We start from the raw sequence: 18166 nt of genomic DNA, 5'->3' as shown, positions 1-18166 counted from the left end.
TATGTAAAGAAGGAACATTGGTTACACTTTATTATATTATAAAATTACCAAGAACCGAGTACTGTTTAAATATAAAATAGTTACAAGTTTACGTAGTAATAAAACTGCCCAATAGACGAACTATCGTCTAGTAAATTTTTTATTTCCGTGAACAGAATGTCGCAAAGAAATTGAGGGAAAACTACGTTCGGTTACTTTTAGAATTTTAGAATATATTTCCCGTTTTAATTTTTTGATGTTGGGTACATTTATTTACCCGATGATCCATTGAATAGGAGGAAAATAATTTTTTATATTTTAATTTAATGTATCATTTGTATTTAAAGAATCATTTTTGAAGTGTGATGTGTGTTCTACGAAAAAAAAAAAGAAGAGGTTAAAATTCTTAAACTAATTGAATAAATTAGCGACATCCTCATTTCAAATTAAGTTGTTGTTTATGCAGAATGCAAAATTCTTAGTATAACTTACGTTAGACATTCATTGAGCACATATAAAATTTGTATGAATAAGAATTTTATCAGTGTGCGTCTTCATAAGGAATGTTAGTAAAAGGTATTAAATTTCTCCGTGAGAAATGTATTTTTTATTTATTAGTTAATTAATTTTGTCGCCATCTTTCAATGTTACATTCTTCCTTTTCATATAGCAACTCTGATAGTTTGTATCAGTTAGAAATTGTCAGAGAAAAACTTTAATAATATGGGGTAGATCGCGAAATTAATACATTATACAGGTTTCAATCTTAGGGGTGGAAACAGTTGTTCTCTTTTTAATGACTTTAAACAAAAGTATCGGAATGATACTTTGTTGCGTTTTTAAAAGACTAAAAAAAATAGAAACGTAAATAGGTTGATACACGAATTTGCTTTTATACAATTTCGTTGGAAGCACTTAAGGAAATAGAAAAGTATAGAGCCGATAAAAATAAGTTACCCTGTCAGTTTTTGTAACTGTTTAGTTATTAATTCAGTATTGGATAGACGTAGTTATTTTGCTTGAAAAGTTTATCATCCTGCCAACGTTTTCTGTTAAATTTTGAATTCAGCGTCTCGCTCGGAAGATTTCTCTTCTTTTTTTTTTTGTATTAAAGTCTAAAAAAGTTATGATTTTATGTGTTCCTGTCCTAATGTTAGCGTGTAGTAGTTTTCTGTTAAAATTTCATTTGAGGTTTCAACTCTACGTTAGAAAAAGTCCCGATCCTTTTTGCGTTGAGTTTGAACTTCAGTGGTCGTTTAATTTTTAACGAACTCTTGTAGCATGGTCGTAATTCGCAAGAGTTTTCCCGTCTATAACTTCTCTTTTATTTGCAGAAGCTGCAAACCATCGGGGAAGACTTCTGTGGCCTGGACGTGAACACCCCTTTGGGAGGCGAGCAGCCCGTCTCTGCCGTACCTGTACTTCTATTTACTACCCGATTAACAGCTGTTGCAGCTACTTCTACTGGCGATTTCACAGTTGTCTTTATAGGAACACGCATGGGACATCTTAAAAAGGCAAGTAAACAACCAGATAATACTTCGTTTCACTCGTTTTCTAACTTCTAAATTAATTTCAACTCTGACCTTTCAAGTTACCAATCATTCATTTACCCCTCGTTACCTTACTTCAAACTTGAAACAAACTTGGGTAAGAACTCGTCAAAATCAACTTGTTATAAACTTTGTTGATTTACTATATTTTAAACATTTTTATGATTCTTTCAGCTACAACCGTTGCATTTTTAAAATTAAGTTCAATTTGGACCTTAGGGTTATCAATTACACATTAAATTGTTATAGCTATAGATATTTAAACTCGAGGGGTATTCGAGTAAAAAGAACTCGTCACCTGACAGAGTACAAGAAATAGAACTTTATCAAAATATCTACATATATATGTACATAGAAGTATATGTACCATATGTCAAATTAAAGGACTCGGCCATCTAGGTTCGTTAAAAAAGACTGCGAAACGATCGGTCACACGGCTGTGCGTAACTAAAGAATATGCACCATAAGAATGCATGTGAGATTTTTGCTTAAAAAAGCTCCTAGTTCGTGAAGACGAGCATTCCGCGAGTGTTTATGATCGTGAGTGGTATTAAATGATGGGCGTTGCACACGTGTCTGCGATGGGAAAAATCAAAAACATGGTGGTATTCTTCTACAGGGATGTTTTGAGTAGAATATTGCTTGGCTACTGCGCGGACAGTTGAGGTTCAATTCCGATACTGTAGCTTTTCTTCGATTAAGGTTGGATCTACACTATTAAGGTCGATCAGCGTTCGTTCGCGGTCAGATTTCAGCCTGGTAAATATTATCAAATAAACAGTGAATTAAGGTTAGAAGCGTTCGAAATGTGGTGTTATAGGCGGATGATGAGGATATCGTGGGTAGAAAAGGTTAGAAATGAAGAGGTATTGGAAAGAATAGGAGAACAGAGGACTCAATGGAAGACAATAAAAAATAGGCGAGATAGGTTGGTAGGACACCTTCTCAGGCATGAAGGTCTAGTCAGAGACATATTAGAGGCAGAAACAGGAGTTAGGAGGGATAGAGGTAGACCTAGAATAGATTACTGTTCGCAAATAGTTAAGGATGTGGGCTGTTCTAGTTTTAGGGAAATGCGAAGTTTAGCTCAAGATAGGAAAGAGTGGAGGTACGTGTCCAACCAGTCTTAAGACTAATGACCTTATGATGATGATGATGAAACAGTGAATTTCAGTCTTGAAAAAATTTTGTTTGAGCGAGATCGAACTTGTCACGACATGTATCGGTAGTATGATTGCTCTTTTGTTCCCCATTCAGTCGAAGCGACAAGCAATTAATGTTTCTCCTTCCGTTTTTCGTTGCAGTAAACTTGGATGCACCCACATTCTTCTCCTTGTTTCATGTTTTCTTCTTGCATTGATAGTATTATCGTATTCATCAAGAATAAAAGATATAACAGCTGATTCTTCAATCGAAAAGTTCAGTGACATTTTTCGGTCGCGAATATTACAAGATATTAAATACTTTAAGGTTCATTTTATTATTAATTATGAGCTAAATACATCCGACTTCGATTATTATTGATGGTTTAAGACTGAATCGCAAACTGAGTCAGATTGTCTAATGTGAACATGATTAGATTTTATCAGATCAAAATCGGGCCGCGAACGAACCCTGATAGTGTGGATCCAGCCTAAGTAAAATAAATTTCGATCATGGGTGCTACCTACTTATAGGTAATTTGTTAAATCTATTTTTGCAACTTTTTCTTCAATATCAAAGTAATTGGAAAGTGTATTTTGAGATGCGGAATGTTAATTTTCTAAATTTACTTTAACCTTAACCTTTATCGTATAGGAAAAACGTTTTAAAATCACGTTTTTCCTTTCAATATCAAAGTAATTGGTAAAACTCCTCAAGAAACGCTGCTGAATCAATTTTAACTTTGACCTTTCTGATTACGATAATTATTAGTTGAGTTGTCTTTTTTTACTATTACGTTTGAAAACGTTCAAAAAGTACTATTGGTCCTATAATTTTTTTTCTTAACGTGAGAGTATTTAATTGTGTAAATTCAACTGTGGGAACTTTATTTTTCACAGTGAAATACTAGAGTGATTAGCGTTAGATACTAAGATAAGTTGTTTCTATTAACTACAGCGGAATAATTAGAATCGGGTATCGAACGTCGTCCGTGATGGTATTAAATTAAACCTTACGATTAGCTTTAGGTTACATAAAGAAATAGAACTGCAAGGGACATAAAACATGAAATAGGGTTGCAAGGAAATACCTTTGTGTGGTGAATATAAATTTCACACGCTGCTGATTCTTGAAACATAAACATTTAGGTATATCCTTTACAACTTTACGTCTTATTATTATTTCGGTAAATTCCTGATAAAATGTAAGCAAAATTCTACTTTGCAAAAATATCTCAAAATATACAAAAGAGCATAAAAAAATGTTACATTGTTGTTAAGATATTTGTGCGTAATTCGCTACATATCATCTCGTAAGCTCAGGATATAAAAGTGGACTTGTATATGGTCAAATTATTTACAAAATACTATATTATATACAAGACTTAATACATATAACCGTAAACTACATATAACCCATTTATGTGCACATTTCCCAAATTATTTAATTTGAATATTGAAAACGATACGAGAGCGCTTATTCGTCATGAAAGAAAAAAATGTACTACGTTTCTAAAATTCTCTCTGAAAAACTTCCTGTCTCCTCCTTGAACCTTTTTTTATTACTGCTTGTTTTCAAGTTTCAATCTTCTTCAAGCGCCATAAAATCCCAAAGAGAAAGTTACCAGGTATAATCTTTTAAACTGTATATTTTTCAAAAAGGACCAGCCAATAGTTACGTATAGTTTTTAAATATTTTTGTTAGGAAATCTGAACAATATTATTGTCGCTGATTGTGAGTTTCTATATTTAAGGATGCCGATAACATAAGGTTGAAATATAAAACAAAAAATAGTGCAGTACGGAAAATTAGAAAAGAGATGACTTTTGTTTAGAAATTTGAAAAATATCAAGTGTGCGCTTGGAGTACGACTCTATAAGGGTGTGAAGTGTATAACTTCCGTGTTCAGTTGAACGTTTTTCCTTATCTGTATGTCTGTCTACTATTTTGTTGATGCGAGTGCTTGTGTTTATTTTCTAAAAGTAAAAAAAAAAACATTACCATTCGTTTGGGCTTCGCCATAATGCAATAAAAAATCCTCGCCTCAAATTTTTATACAAGGTTCATTTAGAGCTAGCTACGCCGCGAAACAATATGTTACATTCGGAAAATAAATCCGGGATATGGTGTTGTAAAGAGCGACTACACGAAGTTTTTGTTGGGAAATTTATATGCACCACCTTCATTTAGTTGAGTTATAGAAGAGAATACACCCATCATTAGATTGTAATCGTGACTGTTTTGCAAAGTTCCCATTGGAAAGTTACGCTTCACCTCATCTTTGCTATTCATTCGAAATACACGACACTTTGACCTACAATATCTTTCAGTCGTGCCGTTCGTTTGAAAATAATTGACTTGCGTAATGTGTGAACACAGCAATGATACAGTTCATGATCCACCTTTATACACTTCCGCGCCTACTCCAATCAAATCACGATATTTTTCAATTTCGTATACTATATATAGGTACAGTCGGACACATCCCTATCACTTTACTATATATGCCGAGGGCCGTTGTACGTTACAACACACTTTCAAATATTAAAAATTAACAGTTTTCATTTTTTTTTATTCGGACTTTGAATATTGAAATTTTCAGTTTGTTTTGCTAGATTTTAACACTATATATATAAAAAAACGTGTTATAGAACTTGATTGCGTTATTCTTTAGTGGAATGCAATTATTTTCATTTTATAATGTTGGAAAAATTCAAAACGCAATTCAAAAATAAATACAAAAATAACATTAAACTTTAAAAAATCTGATCAACGCGATACTACCGCGAATTTCCCGTACGATACCTTCATCATCTTTATGTAGCCGGTGAACATATACATACATAAGAAGTACATATTTATTTAAACATTGTTACTGATTACGTATTTAAATAATATCGCCTTGCATCCTATCAATCGGTGTTCAATCTCGTTCCAATTAACAAACAGTGGCAACCACTGACAGTGAATAGCCCTTGTAATATGAATAGGGAAGAGATCACGACGGGTCGGCCAGTCTACTGCACCTGACATGCTCTTTGTACGTATACGGTGTTCTAAAACAAATTTTTTTCTCCACACGTAAAGTTCAAATGTGAGATATTATTGTTTCATTCCAGAGAATGATCGAGTATGTCACAAAGAGATTTTCGTTATAGGGAATTCACTCTGTAGGTACTACACTGTATTTTTTAAATTATAATGCACTTTTGGCTTGGAATATGTATAGGTATTGATTTAATCATAAACGAAAACAAGTTTAACAACAAAAAAGTTTCGAGTTATTTTTATATCAAAACTCAATCCATTGGTGATTGAACTTACAAGGCAATGCTCTTAACTTTAGATCCTTAATTTAGATCAATGTTACGGTTTTGCGACAGCTTATTCTTGGAGATAAATTAACACCGAACATAAAAATACCGAAACATTTTCCTGTTTTTGTGAAGCATACCTATAAATTGTTGTAGTTGACGATTAATTGTTTAACTTATCGATATTCTATTTACATACATATTTTGGTTGTTGATTAAAAAAATATAAAGAGGATTTCAACTTGAGATGTAACACAGCAATAATATTTACAAATTTCCTTTTACGTAAATTTTAAAAAATGCAAATATTTGTTTAACTCATACTAAAATAGCGGTGCACTCAAGCACACACACACACTCGCATTGGTTTTACTAACGTAAGAATTTATTTAAAGAATCAATATTGACGTGGTTCAAGGCAAGCCATTTGGACTAAAATTGACAGTAATTTCAAGCCCATTAGATAAAAAGTACGGGTGGAACTTTGATAAGTTTATAGCTCAACTTTTCACTATCATTCTTTTCGTTTGACAGAGCAATTATTCACCAAAACAACCATCAAACGAGAAGTCAAAGGTATGGGTGAGGGAAAGGGAAAAGGTAAGTTAGATGGTAAAGTTTGTGTAGAACACCAAACAAGTGTTTTTAAGTAGAGAAGAGATGTAGAAGATGCGCAAGGGGTAAATGTGAAAATTGGAAATGGTATATCATTGTGCAGGTAAGGGTACCGTCGGTCGAAACCTTGTAGAAGGTTAAAAAATACATTTAAGTGAAACCAGAAAGATGGATCAAAACGTAAAGGTTTTCCTCATCAACACAATTACCATTTCCAATTTTCACCCCCACCCCCTGCGCCTTCGTCTCTTCGTCACCACCTAAAAGCACTCGCTTAGTATTCTACAATGTCTTCCCCATCTGACCCATCGTATTTCCTCCTTACCCGTTGGGAAGGAAATTAGGTCTTTTCTTTTTGAAAGGTTTTAATTATCGAAAATATTTTCTCATTTTACTCTGGAACGTCTTTAATCTTTTATTACTTTTGTTGTGAAATTAATTGAATAATTAATTAGGTATCGGTATCAAAACTTTTTCATAACAACAAATCCGATTTAATATTAGGAGGTACTTATTAATACTTATAACTTTTTTTTCAATTAAAAATGGATTTTAATAAGGAATTTATTTTCAGATAGAAATTATAAGTCGTAATTATTTACGAACTGTGCAGGGGTAAAAAATTGATACTGTCAAAAATTTTCTTATTCAGACTATAGAAATAAACATTTGAATTCTTTAAAAATTGCTAAAGGTTTAACATGTAGTTGACTTTAGGGGTTTTAAATATCGACGAATTTCTTCTCAAATTAATAATTTGTTAACACGTTTACGAAATATTATAGGCAAAAAAATACGTATATGCATATCCAATATAACGTATATATAAAAAAAAGTTCGCAAAATTTGTTACCGCTAAAAAAATGGCAATTGGCGTATATTCGTATACACACATTTACATTCTGGGTTAGTTGTGACTAGGTTATGGTAGGTTAGGTTGTGTTATGAAATAAATTTTATATGAATTTCCAAAAAAGCGGGACTAAGTCACCGGACATCTAAAAAATCCGATTTAAAAGTGGAGTTTTTGTGTTATCTAGAGTTGATAAAACGAAACATTTCAATTCTTCAGAGATTGTAAAATTAAATAAGTGACATGAGCAGGGTCTGTATGGAGAGGGTGGTTGAAAAAAAGGAAGACCTTGGCCCGCCGTAGCCTCTCCTGCGATCTTCGAAGCCCTCGCATATCGTTGGTGTTTCTACGTCCATCGATATTACTTTGTTTCGATTAATGTGACAGGTCATAAGAGGGGAGAGAACGTTCAGGCTTGCGTTACCTAATAAGTTTTCTTCTACATAAAAGGGGCCTACAAAGAATGATAGGAACGTTTTCCAAAGCTCTCTAACTAACAAACTCCAGAACCCTATAGAAACGGGAATTAAAATATTTCAAACGTCTCACCTACCGGTAATTACAAACTTTAGCAAAGCTCCACGGCCCCCTTCCAGCCCTCTACTTAAAAAGTCACCCTTCCAGAAAGTGTTGCCTGCTTCACAGTAAATGTAACTATGTAATATATAACGTTTTCTCTCTTCAAATATTTAAAAATATATTTTAAATCGAATTGATGGTGGTGGTATATTTCAAATCAAAAATAAAATATGATATTCTATCCTCCTATAACATCTACAGGGATGTAACATGTTTTAACACAGAACATGAAATCTAACAACTGATTTCGTGGTTTTATAGCTATAGGAAGATTGACCAACTAGTAAGTCGTATCATAGAATATTCAAGCCAATTTTTTTTTTTTTTTAATTTTTTACTCCCAAAATTCCGATTTTTGTAACAAGAAAACTGAGGTAGATTTTGTCAAAGTGATAGAGGTTAAAACATTCCAAATTAGTGATAGTTTCTTCTACGACCAATTTCCAGTCACCCTGTATACAAACGCTCCAAATTCCAAAAACTCCAAATTTGTAATTACTAAAAAATAGAGAATGGTTTTGTTATAATCAGGTTTTAATTTAATTGTTTTCGTTCTATTTTAAGAACTTCATCGGGCATAGAAATTCTTATTAATTTATTGTTTATAGAAAAAAAAAAACGATTTTAAAAATATTTGGAGCCCTCGGCATTAAAATTTTATTGTAGAACATTAATAAAACTGATCGCGCTTAACAGTAGTTAAACTGCATATAATCTAAAAGCACTTGATTTGTTTCATATTTTTCATTTTAAATAGCAAATATATGTTTTTCAATTCAAGAAATCTTTAAACTGTATACCGTGCATAGAAATCGCAACTGAATTCATCCAATATTCAGGAACTTTATTTGCTTGGCGTTAAACTATTTTACAATACAAATAAATAAAATGCATTTCTAAAGGTATTGTATGAATATCTGTATGTTTGGAAAGCAGCTTAGAATTTTCTTGAAAGAATTTTGAAATATCTGTTTGTATCAGTAGAAAAAGAACGATTTTTTTCAATATTTGTCAAAGGAAACGTAAGAGGCTAAAGATTTCCAGTTCAAGAATAAGAACTCAGTATTTATTGTACTTGAGAAATAGTGGTAGTAAAAAGCTCACAAAGCGGGCGAAGCTACTGAATTTTTTTAGAAAAGAGATTGTCTCTGTGCAAGTGCGGCTTCTCATCCCTTATATGAAAAGGTCTTCTGTTCGAAGACTAGAGCAACCGAACGGTAATCTACTCTTCTAAAGCCGAATTATGTCAGCATTAGTCTTCCAATTGGCCGAGGAAACCTTTATCAATTTATGAAAAAAAAGATAGAAAAATTAGTTTGATGTGTTCGTCGATGGTTACTGACACGTATTTTAGGACATTAACTTTAGTAAATGCTCGAAAATATACTTTTTCATCTTTGAAAATACGTACAAAGCGCCAGCCCAACACCCTGTACACAAATACGAGGGTGGATTGATAAGTTTCCGGCCTGACCAAGAAAAACAAGGTTTTTAAAAATTTTTTTTTTTTATTTCTCAACATAATCTCCAAGGCTAATACATTTCTCATAGCGGTGTTCCAGTCTATTAATGCCATCTCTATAGACTGATTCGTCAAGCTCCTCAAAATAACCATTTACAGCTTCGATTACTTCTTCATTGTCCGCAAATCTCTTACCGCCAAGCCATTTTTTGAGATTAGGGAACAGAAAATAGTCACTCGGGGCTAGGTCTGGAGAGTAAGGAGGGTGCGGCATCAATTCAAACTTTAGATCGTTTGATTTTAGCCGTCGCAACGATTGACGTGTGCGCTGGTGCGTTATCGTGATGAAACAAGATTTTTTTCTTCGCCAGATGAGGTCGTTTAATTTTCACCTCGTGGCTCAAACGTTGCAATAAGTCTGCGTAGTATTGACCAGTGATAGTATTACCCTTTGCAAGGTAATCAATGTATATAATACCTCTTGCATCCCAAAAAACAGTAGCCATAACCTTGTTCGCCGAAAAAATTGTTTTTGCCTTCTTTGGAGTTGGTTCCCCTGGTCCAATCCACTGTTTAGACTGTTCTTTGGTTTCAGGAGTGTAGTGGTGGACCCACGTTTCGTCAACGGTTACGAATCGACGCAAAAATTCGCTTGGATTACGCTTATACAATGACAAATTTGCGGTAGAAATGTTTTTTCGAATCAATTTTTGGTCGACTGTTAGCAAACGCGGCACCCATCTTGCACAGAGCTTTTCCATATGCAAATGTTGGTGCAAAATATGTTGCACACGTTCCTATGACATCTTACAGGTCTCAGCTATCTCACGCACTTTCAATCTGCGGTCTCCCAGCACTATTTGATGAATTTTTTCGATCATATCTGGAGTTGTGACCTCAACGGGGCGTCCTGAGCGAGGCCCATCAGAGGTGCTCACACGACCCTTTTTAAACTCGGAAACCCACTGCTTAACGGTTGAATATGACGGGGAGGATGTCCCCAGTGTTGAGTCCATCTCTTTTTTAATTTCCTTCGGCGTTAACCCCTTCAAATAAAAGTATTTGATGACAGCACGATTTTCCTGCTTTTCCATTTTTACGAAAACCACAGAGGCGTCTTGTTCAGCGTGCTGTCAAACCTACACTAGCAAGGAGATCGGGCTGAAACTATAGCTACAAGCTATCCAAGGATGGTACTATAGAATGTCACCTCAAGGTAGGCCTAGTGGCGTCATCTCTTGGTTAGGCCGGAAACTTATCAATCCACCCTCGTATATCATAGTCAGAGTAGCAAAAAGGAAGATTTTCAACTTCAATCGTTTGATTACGTTTGGTGCACAAAAGAGTTCATACTGGTATTAAATTTTGCATCGCTGGTTTTGTCGGTTAATTTAGACTAACTTGGAGCTTGAAAACTAACAAATCCAGCCTTAATTAGTTTCAGTATTTGTTTAAATTGTATACATTGGTGGTACAAAAGCTCATGCATGTTGTGAAGTTAAAAACAGTATTTTAATTATTACAACAGAGTTCGTTTGAAGTTCGTCCCGTTAATATTCCGTACATTTAGTATATGCCTGGCGCAGATAGTAGATAATTAATTATTAATTAAACACAGTTCACTTTTGTCTAACCAGTAATTATATATTAAAATGAATTAAGTAGCAGCATCATCTTTCAAGACCACGGTTAGTACCTTTACGCGCTTTAACCGTACGTTCGGTTAATTTTATAATTAATGTAACAATAATAGTTTTTAATTAACATAATAGCTAGAGGACTGTCACTTCTTTCAGTACATTAAACTTAATGCAAAAATACTAATTTGTAGTAAGGTTTATTACTCTGGTAACCGCATCTAAAATTCTGTAAATTTTTTTTTATATTTTTGACAGAAACAATTATTTTTCAGATTTAATCAATACCTAATATCGATTGAAATTATTAAATAGTGTATATGCGGTGTTTACTTTTCGTTGTCTCTTTTCAGTTATTTTACAATTAGTCCCATCGCTAATATTAGGATGGTGTCAAGTTGTATGAAATGTAATTACTTTTACTAATTAATGTTTTTGACATGCACAACCGTTTATTTACGTTATACAACAAGTAAATACTAACTGCAAACTGAATTAGAAATGATATTTAATTAATTTGACAGGCGGTTGTTTCTAGATAGGTACTCGTAATCTTACGTTAGTTTCGAATATGAACACTTGAGCTTCCCTACATATATTGTATAAACACTACAACAAGATAGGTGAGCCTGGCTAAGGGAAATTGTTAATAAAACTTCGTATTTCTATAATTATAATTTGCTTATCTGATTAAATTGTAAAAACTATGTCAACGTTCGTTAAAAGTAATATGTACTTTTAAAAATGCCGACATATAAATGTTACAATGTAAAAAGGCCATACGTAGCTTATTAAAATTCCAACTAGCTCCGTTTTTAACTTTGTCGAGTCTTTCAGTAGTTTCAAGATGAAAACGTATAAGGACCTTGTATTGCGTATTCCTCTTTTACCATTTCGTTTTCCTCGGTTATATTAAAGCTTAAAAACGGCGACAACATCCAAGCTTTATCTGTAATAAACTTGGAAACACCTGCAAACATTTCCAGAATAAAAATTACACAAGCTTCTCAAACATCCCCATAGAAATGTAGGTAATAGTTTCCGACAAAGAAATTGCATTTTGCGCCAAAAAAAAAATTAGATACTTTCTGGTATCTAGGTACTTATAATAAAAAATATGACGAGTGCACTTGCGCGTTAGTTAAATAGTTTTTTAGCCGATGCAACCCCCTGATAAGTACGTAATAATAATTTTCTCCTTGCAACCAACCTCCTGATAATCATTACATACAATTTATAAAATACCACAAATGGCGCGGTAAACGCCATCTGTAATACGCGTAGTTAAAACAGAAGGTAAAAGTTGGTCTGTGTTCTGTCGGAGCTGTCTGCGACGCGCTGATGAGATCCAAAAAGATCGAAATCGCGATCCGCGTCTGGCATTTTCGATAGAATACAGACCGCTTCGAATTATTTTATTCGATTACATACATTAAAAATATATATTCTATGTAAATATGACTCTATGGTATATTTGCTGTTAAATCCTTAAACTTAACTTCGATAACCAGAATGTTTTTGTTTAATCTAATTTTTAATTAGAAATCACCAATTTAAAATTTTAAATGTTAATATTCGTGCATAGAGTTATGTTGTTAATTTCTGTAGTTCAATATCGCCCGGAGGAATCATTATTTGGACGAGTTTTACTACTGAATTATTGAAAGATATCGGATATAAATTGTTTATGCATTACCTGCTGTTGTAGATGTTATCTAATCAATTTATATCACATAAAGGCGACAAAGCGTTTTGGGTGAATCATTTGTTTTTTATACGAATAAATATAGATGATTCGTTACGTATTCGTTTTTCGATATTAGGGTAATTCATAATCTGTCGCAATTTTATTTTATACTTCCCTGTGGGCACATGAAAGCGTTTTTGTAAATCCAATTTTAACAAGAGCACAAAAGAAAATAATATTATAGCAATCTTTCTTTCGAGGTTTTTCCCTTTTTTCGGGCTAATTCAGATGTGCTCCGGAGATGACTGATAGGATAAGATTGAAGCGGATTTTTTTTGTTTACTTCGCTGTCAATTGTATACACCTCAAAGAAGAGCTCGGTGTTTTCCTTTTGAATTGTTGCAAACAATTACAGTAAACGCCGGATGGCACGTGACACGTATTTAAACTACCTACCTACTGGTTTAATGTAAAAAAATGACTTATGAATTCCAAAATTATTTTCGTTGTCCACTACGACCATCTTTCCACACCCTGACTTCATCATCGTAAAAGTCTTTTCCTTAATGACCTACTTACATTAAATTTTCAACATGTAAGTCCTAATACAATTACAATACAACACTTTTCTGGCTTTAAAACTGACAGTTTTCTCTAAAATTTGAATATGATCTAAAGATGGTTAATTACAATGGCCGAAATTCAATTCCTGCTACTAAATGTTTTGTTAAATTGAATTATTGTCCGAAAAGGCAACCTTTGTGTGTTTAGGGGCGAATTTGTTTTCTCTATAACGAAAGCACTGCATTTAGGACTAAAAGTGTTTCTCCATTTCGATGTTGCACACTAAAATTTTCATCGATCCTATTTCCTAAACAACATCCACAATATGATTGGAAAATTATAAAACTTGTCAAAACCGAATTGGTTCTGTACAAACGCTCTGAATTCAATTCTGTAATTACTAAAAATTGATGAAATATTAACTAAAAACGCTTGATTTGTTGTTAAACAAACCAAGAAGAACATGTTTTTCAATTGAATTGAAACCACAATTGAATTCATCCAATATTCAGGAGCTTTATTTGCTTGGTGTTAAACTATTTTACAATACAAATAAATAAATACAATACATTCTAAAGGTATTGTATGAATGTCTGTATGTACGGAAAACAGCTTAGAGTTTTCTTGAAAGAATTTTGGATTACCTGTTTGAATCAGTCGAAAACGAAAGACTTTTTCGAAAGGAAACGTAAGAGGCTAAAGATCTCAATTCAAGAATAAGAATTCAGAATCAGTTGTACATAAATAAGAAATAGTGGTAGTTTATAAAGCACAGAAAGGAGGTGATGCGATTGAATTTTTTAAGAAAAAAGACGGTCTCTATGCAACGCGGCTTCTCATCCCTTATGTCGTACATACACGCGTTTGTCAACCATAGAGGGGTTGACGGTAGTGATTGTTAGAACAGAAGCTGTAATCCCCTTAACAGAAGTGCAGTTCTCCGGTGGTAGTAACACATATGTTTCGTGAATCATATAAGGTAGTAGAAAGTGGTTCCGCACCTCCAAGCTTAACAATATATATATATATATATATATATGTATGTATGTGTGGATATATATATATATGTGTATGCGCTTTTCTTTTCGATCGATAAATACGACCCTGTAAAACACGTTAATCTGTTGCTACTTTGTTGCCCCTTTATGTATGTAATGCACTAGCATTACTGATTTTATTACACTGACTACGAATCAGGCTTCTTCTTTTTCTGTAGATATTTTACACAACCAATTACGTAAATTAAGGAACATTTATTAAGGGTGTATGAAGTGTCTCTCCCAAATTAACCCACATATCATTCAAGTTTTACGGTTCAAGACATAAACTTGCTACCTTCTATAATAATTAATTAAATTATACATAACGTTTTTGTTACAATATTATATGTAGATGGATAGATTTTCTCTTTTCTTTTTATTACTCATTGATTTAACTAATCGTCACTATAGATAAAGGAAATGTAGTCGGTGACCAGAGTGGAAAAGAAAATGTTGGAATTGTTTGGTGTTGTAGTTGAGAAGCGAACAAAAGGAATCTTCTATTACATGCTATCATTAAAAAGCGAACTCATCTTTTGTGAAATACGACGTGATCTAGGAAAATTCGTACAAATACCGTCAGATAAGTCCAATAAATGCAATTTAAAGCTTTTGAAAGCTGTTTGCTTTGTTCAAAAGTTCGGCTAGTTTAAAACAGCTTTCAAAGAAGCAGGTGACATTTCAGATAGTTGAAAAAATATATATATTTCACACATGCGACATAAAAAGAAAAAAATGCATGTCCACAGCAAATCTGTTCTTGCATTTAAGGAAAATGAAATACATGCATCATTACTGTCACTGGCTTGAAGTTATCATTTAAAAATATGGTACAGGTCGTAGGTATAAAACCATTCCATATTTTTGTACTACATTAATTGTTATTATTGTTGTTGTGAAAGTTGCTATTACTTTTATGCTCAGTATTTTACAATTATGTATGTTCTAACTAAAGCGGGCTTCAGAAAAGAGAAATAAAGACGTGTATAAAATTAGCAAGAATTAGAATTAGAATCGACAAATATTTCTAATGATAACTTGGCGCTAATTAGTTGTAAAAGAAAAATAATTGTCGTTTCTTATTTTTAAAAAATATTGCATGTTTTATTACTTTGATATAAAGTTTGCGAAACACCTAAGGCGATTGTTATTAAAAAATTATTTTTGATAACAATTGGTATTATAGGAATTAGCCGTTAATATGTCGTGACGGAAGGGCAATGAGTTAAATTGCAGCAAATGAAGTCTTAGCCGTTCTGATGGGATGTTTTGCTGCGAATACCCAAAACATCACTCCACTACACGACTAATTCGCCCGAGGTGAACGGCAAATTCCCACAAGTTACTCGCGTGAGATAAACAAAATTTTGTCCCTTTCCGGGGGGTTTTTCTGCTGCAAATTATTTTTTTGCGAATAAGTCGGGAAATTTTATCGCGGAAAATTCCTTATTCCCGAGGTAAACGGCAAATTCTCATGAGTAATGCTAATGAGACTCGGAAGATGGAATTTTCCGACTTATTCGCACAAGAAGTCATTTTTTGGGGATTCACATCAAAACACGAAGTAGTTCTAGACTTGGGAGATTTTCCTAACTATTCCCGAAAAAGGTGACTTTTTGAGGAATCGCAGCAAAACACCCCCCGAAAGGGCTATGACTTCATGTTATATCAAGCTAATTGTTTCTTTCTTATTAATAATCGCCCTAGGTGTTTCGCTAATTTTAAATCACGTTAGCATAAAAATGAGGAACGACAAAGTTTTTCCTATTACAATTAGTTAGCGACTATTTAGCCTGAAATTATCATTCGAAAGATTTTTCGATTCGAAAAAGTTGTCTTCCTAACTATAACACGTTGGAATCAATAAATAAGTGTTTTTTATAGTCATTTCGAAGTGAATTAAAAACGAATTTGTGTCCAAAATGTAAACAACATCCGAAATTACGATTAGTAAAACACATTTCGTTTCTCCATTGATTGAAGTAGATCTTTGCGGTAACCGACAGGCGGTAGGCAATACAGAAAACGAAAAGAAGATTATAAGATTAAAGGGAATTAATATTACATCGATATTTCAATTCACGTCATGAACTCTGCGGGTTTCTATTTTTATAGCACATAGTACATATGATTCTTTAAATAAAAACCATTCTTTAAATCTAAACGATTTAAAGTTGCTTAGTCCGTCGTCAAATAAAGTCAAATGGGTAGACTTCTTAAATGTTAAAAATAACGAAAANTTAGTGTTAATAATTGTCTGTATTTTTACAATTATTTTTATTCAAGAACTTTTCCGTTTAGTTAGATCTAGTGTTATTATTTGCTTTGAGTACATTTTAAATTTCTTTGTTCCTTTGTTAAATTCAGCTTTATAACATTTCTTTAAATATTTCATCAAACATTTGGTCCTTCGAGCCGGATTTACTAATACATATCAGATCTACAGAAATACAAACACTTAAATCAAGTTATACAGTTACGCCGATAGTTAGTATCGCGAAAAAGCAAAAATCATTATAAAAAATATTCGGAACTTTCAGGATTAAAATTTTGTTGTGGACCATTAATAAAACTGATTGGGTTCAACACTTGATGAACTACACATAATCTAAAAACACTTGATTTGTTTCATATGTTTGCTTTTAAACAAACTAAATATATGTTTTTCAATTCAAGAAATCTTTAAACTTTATACCGTGCATAGAAACCACAATTGAATTCATCCAATATTCACGAGCGTTATTTGCTTGGTGTTAAACTATTTTACAATACAAATAAATAAAATGCATTTCTAAAGGTATTGTATGAATATGTGTATATTCGGAAAGCAGCTCAGAGCTTTCTTGAAAGAATTTTGAATTACCTGTTTGCATCAGTAGAAAAGGAGTGACTTTTTTCAATGGTTGTCACAGGAAACGTAAAACGTGCTAAGGATTTGCAGTGCAAGAATAAGAACTCAGTATTTATTGTACATAAATAAGAAATAGTACTAGTTTATAAAGGATACAAAGCGGATCAAGCGACTGAATTTTTTAAGAAAAGAGATTGTCTTTGTGTGAGTGTGGCTTCTCATTCCTTACATCAGGAAGTCTTATGTCTTATAACTCATACAGTTTTCTCTAAAAATTGAAACGATTGCATTAGGACCTTTTGGGCCCGCATCATGAAGAAGATCTCATGGTTTCATTTTTACAACTATATATACTTGCTGCTACCCTTATGTTGTAAGTTTGGTCTTTTTGTTCTTCTTTTTTCTCTTCAGTTTACCGATGTGGGTAGAAAGATTTTGCGGATGTTCTAACGACAGTATAGCTTCGAATATTTCTGGTGTAGGAAGACAAACGAAGGACCCTTCTCAAGTTGTATTTTCCGTTTTCTCATCACGTTTTCTGTAAAAGCCTCTTCAGACACCTTGAGTTCTACATTCATTTTTTTTCTGAGATGATACGCCTTTACTGCAGTTCATTGTGATCGTATCAGGCGTTTTGATCTCCCGACAAAATGTCCCCGGACAAAATATCCCTGGACAAAATATCCCCGTGACAAAATATCCCTAGACAAAATATCCCCGTGACAAAATATCTCCAGACTAAATATCACTGAACAAAAGCCCCGGTAATAAATTATCGGACCGATAGGTACTCCAATAAATAATATAAAATTCATATACTTCATTTCATATATTTATTTGTATTTATTTAATAATAATAACGTTTGATTGTCAGTAATATATAAGTCAT

The 18166-nt window shown here is 33.1% G+C and overlaps 1 protein-coding gene across 1 annotated transcript in view; it reads left to right on the top strand.

Moving 5' to 3' along the window:
- Positions 1-18166, top strand: part of LOC108737306 (plexin-A2) — a 94988-nt gene that overhangs the window by 30660 nt on the left and 46162 nt on the right. The window contains exon 2 of the mRNA XM_025975750.1: positions 1314-1496. Coding sequence (XP_025831535.1) covers positions 1314-1496 — 183 coding nt within the window. The remainder of the gene's footprint in view (positions 1-1313; positions 1497-18166) is intronic.

The sequence above is a fragment of the Agrilus planipennis genome, unplaced genomic scaffold (assembly GCF_000699045.2).
Source record: "Agrilus planipennis isolate EAB-ADULT unplaced genomic scaffold, Apla_2.0 scaffold90, whole genome shotgun sequence".
NCBI classification, from domain to species: domain Eukaryota; kingdom Metazoa; phylum Arthropoda; class Insecta; order Coleoptera; family Buprestidae; genus Agrilus; species Agrilus planipennis.
The sequence above is the reverse complement of the archived record's forward strand: the minus strand, read 5'-3'. Positions and strand labels throughout refer to the sequence as shown.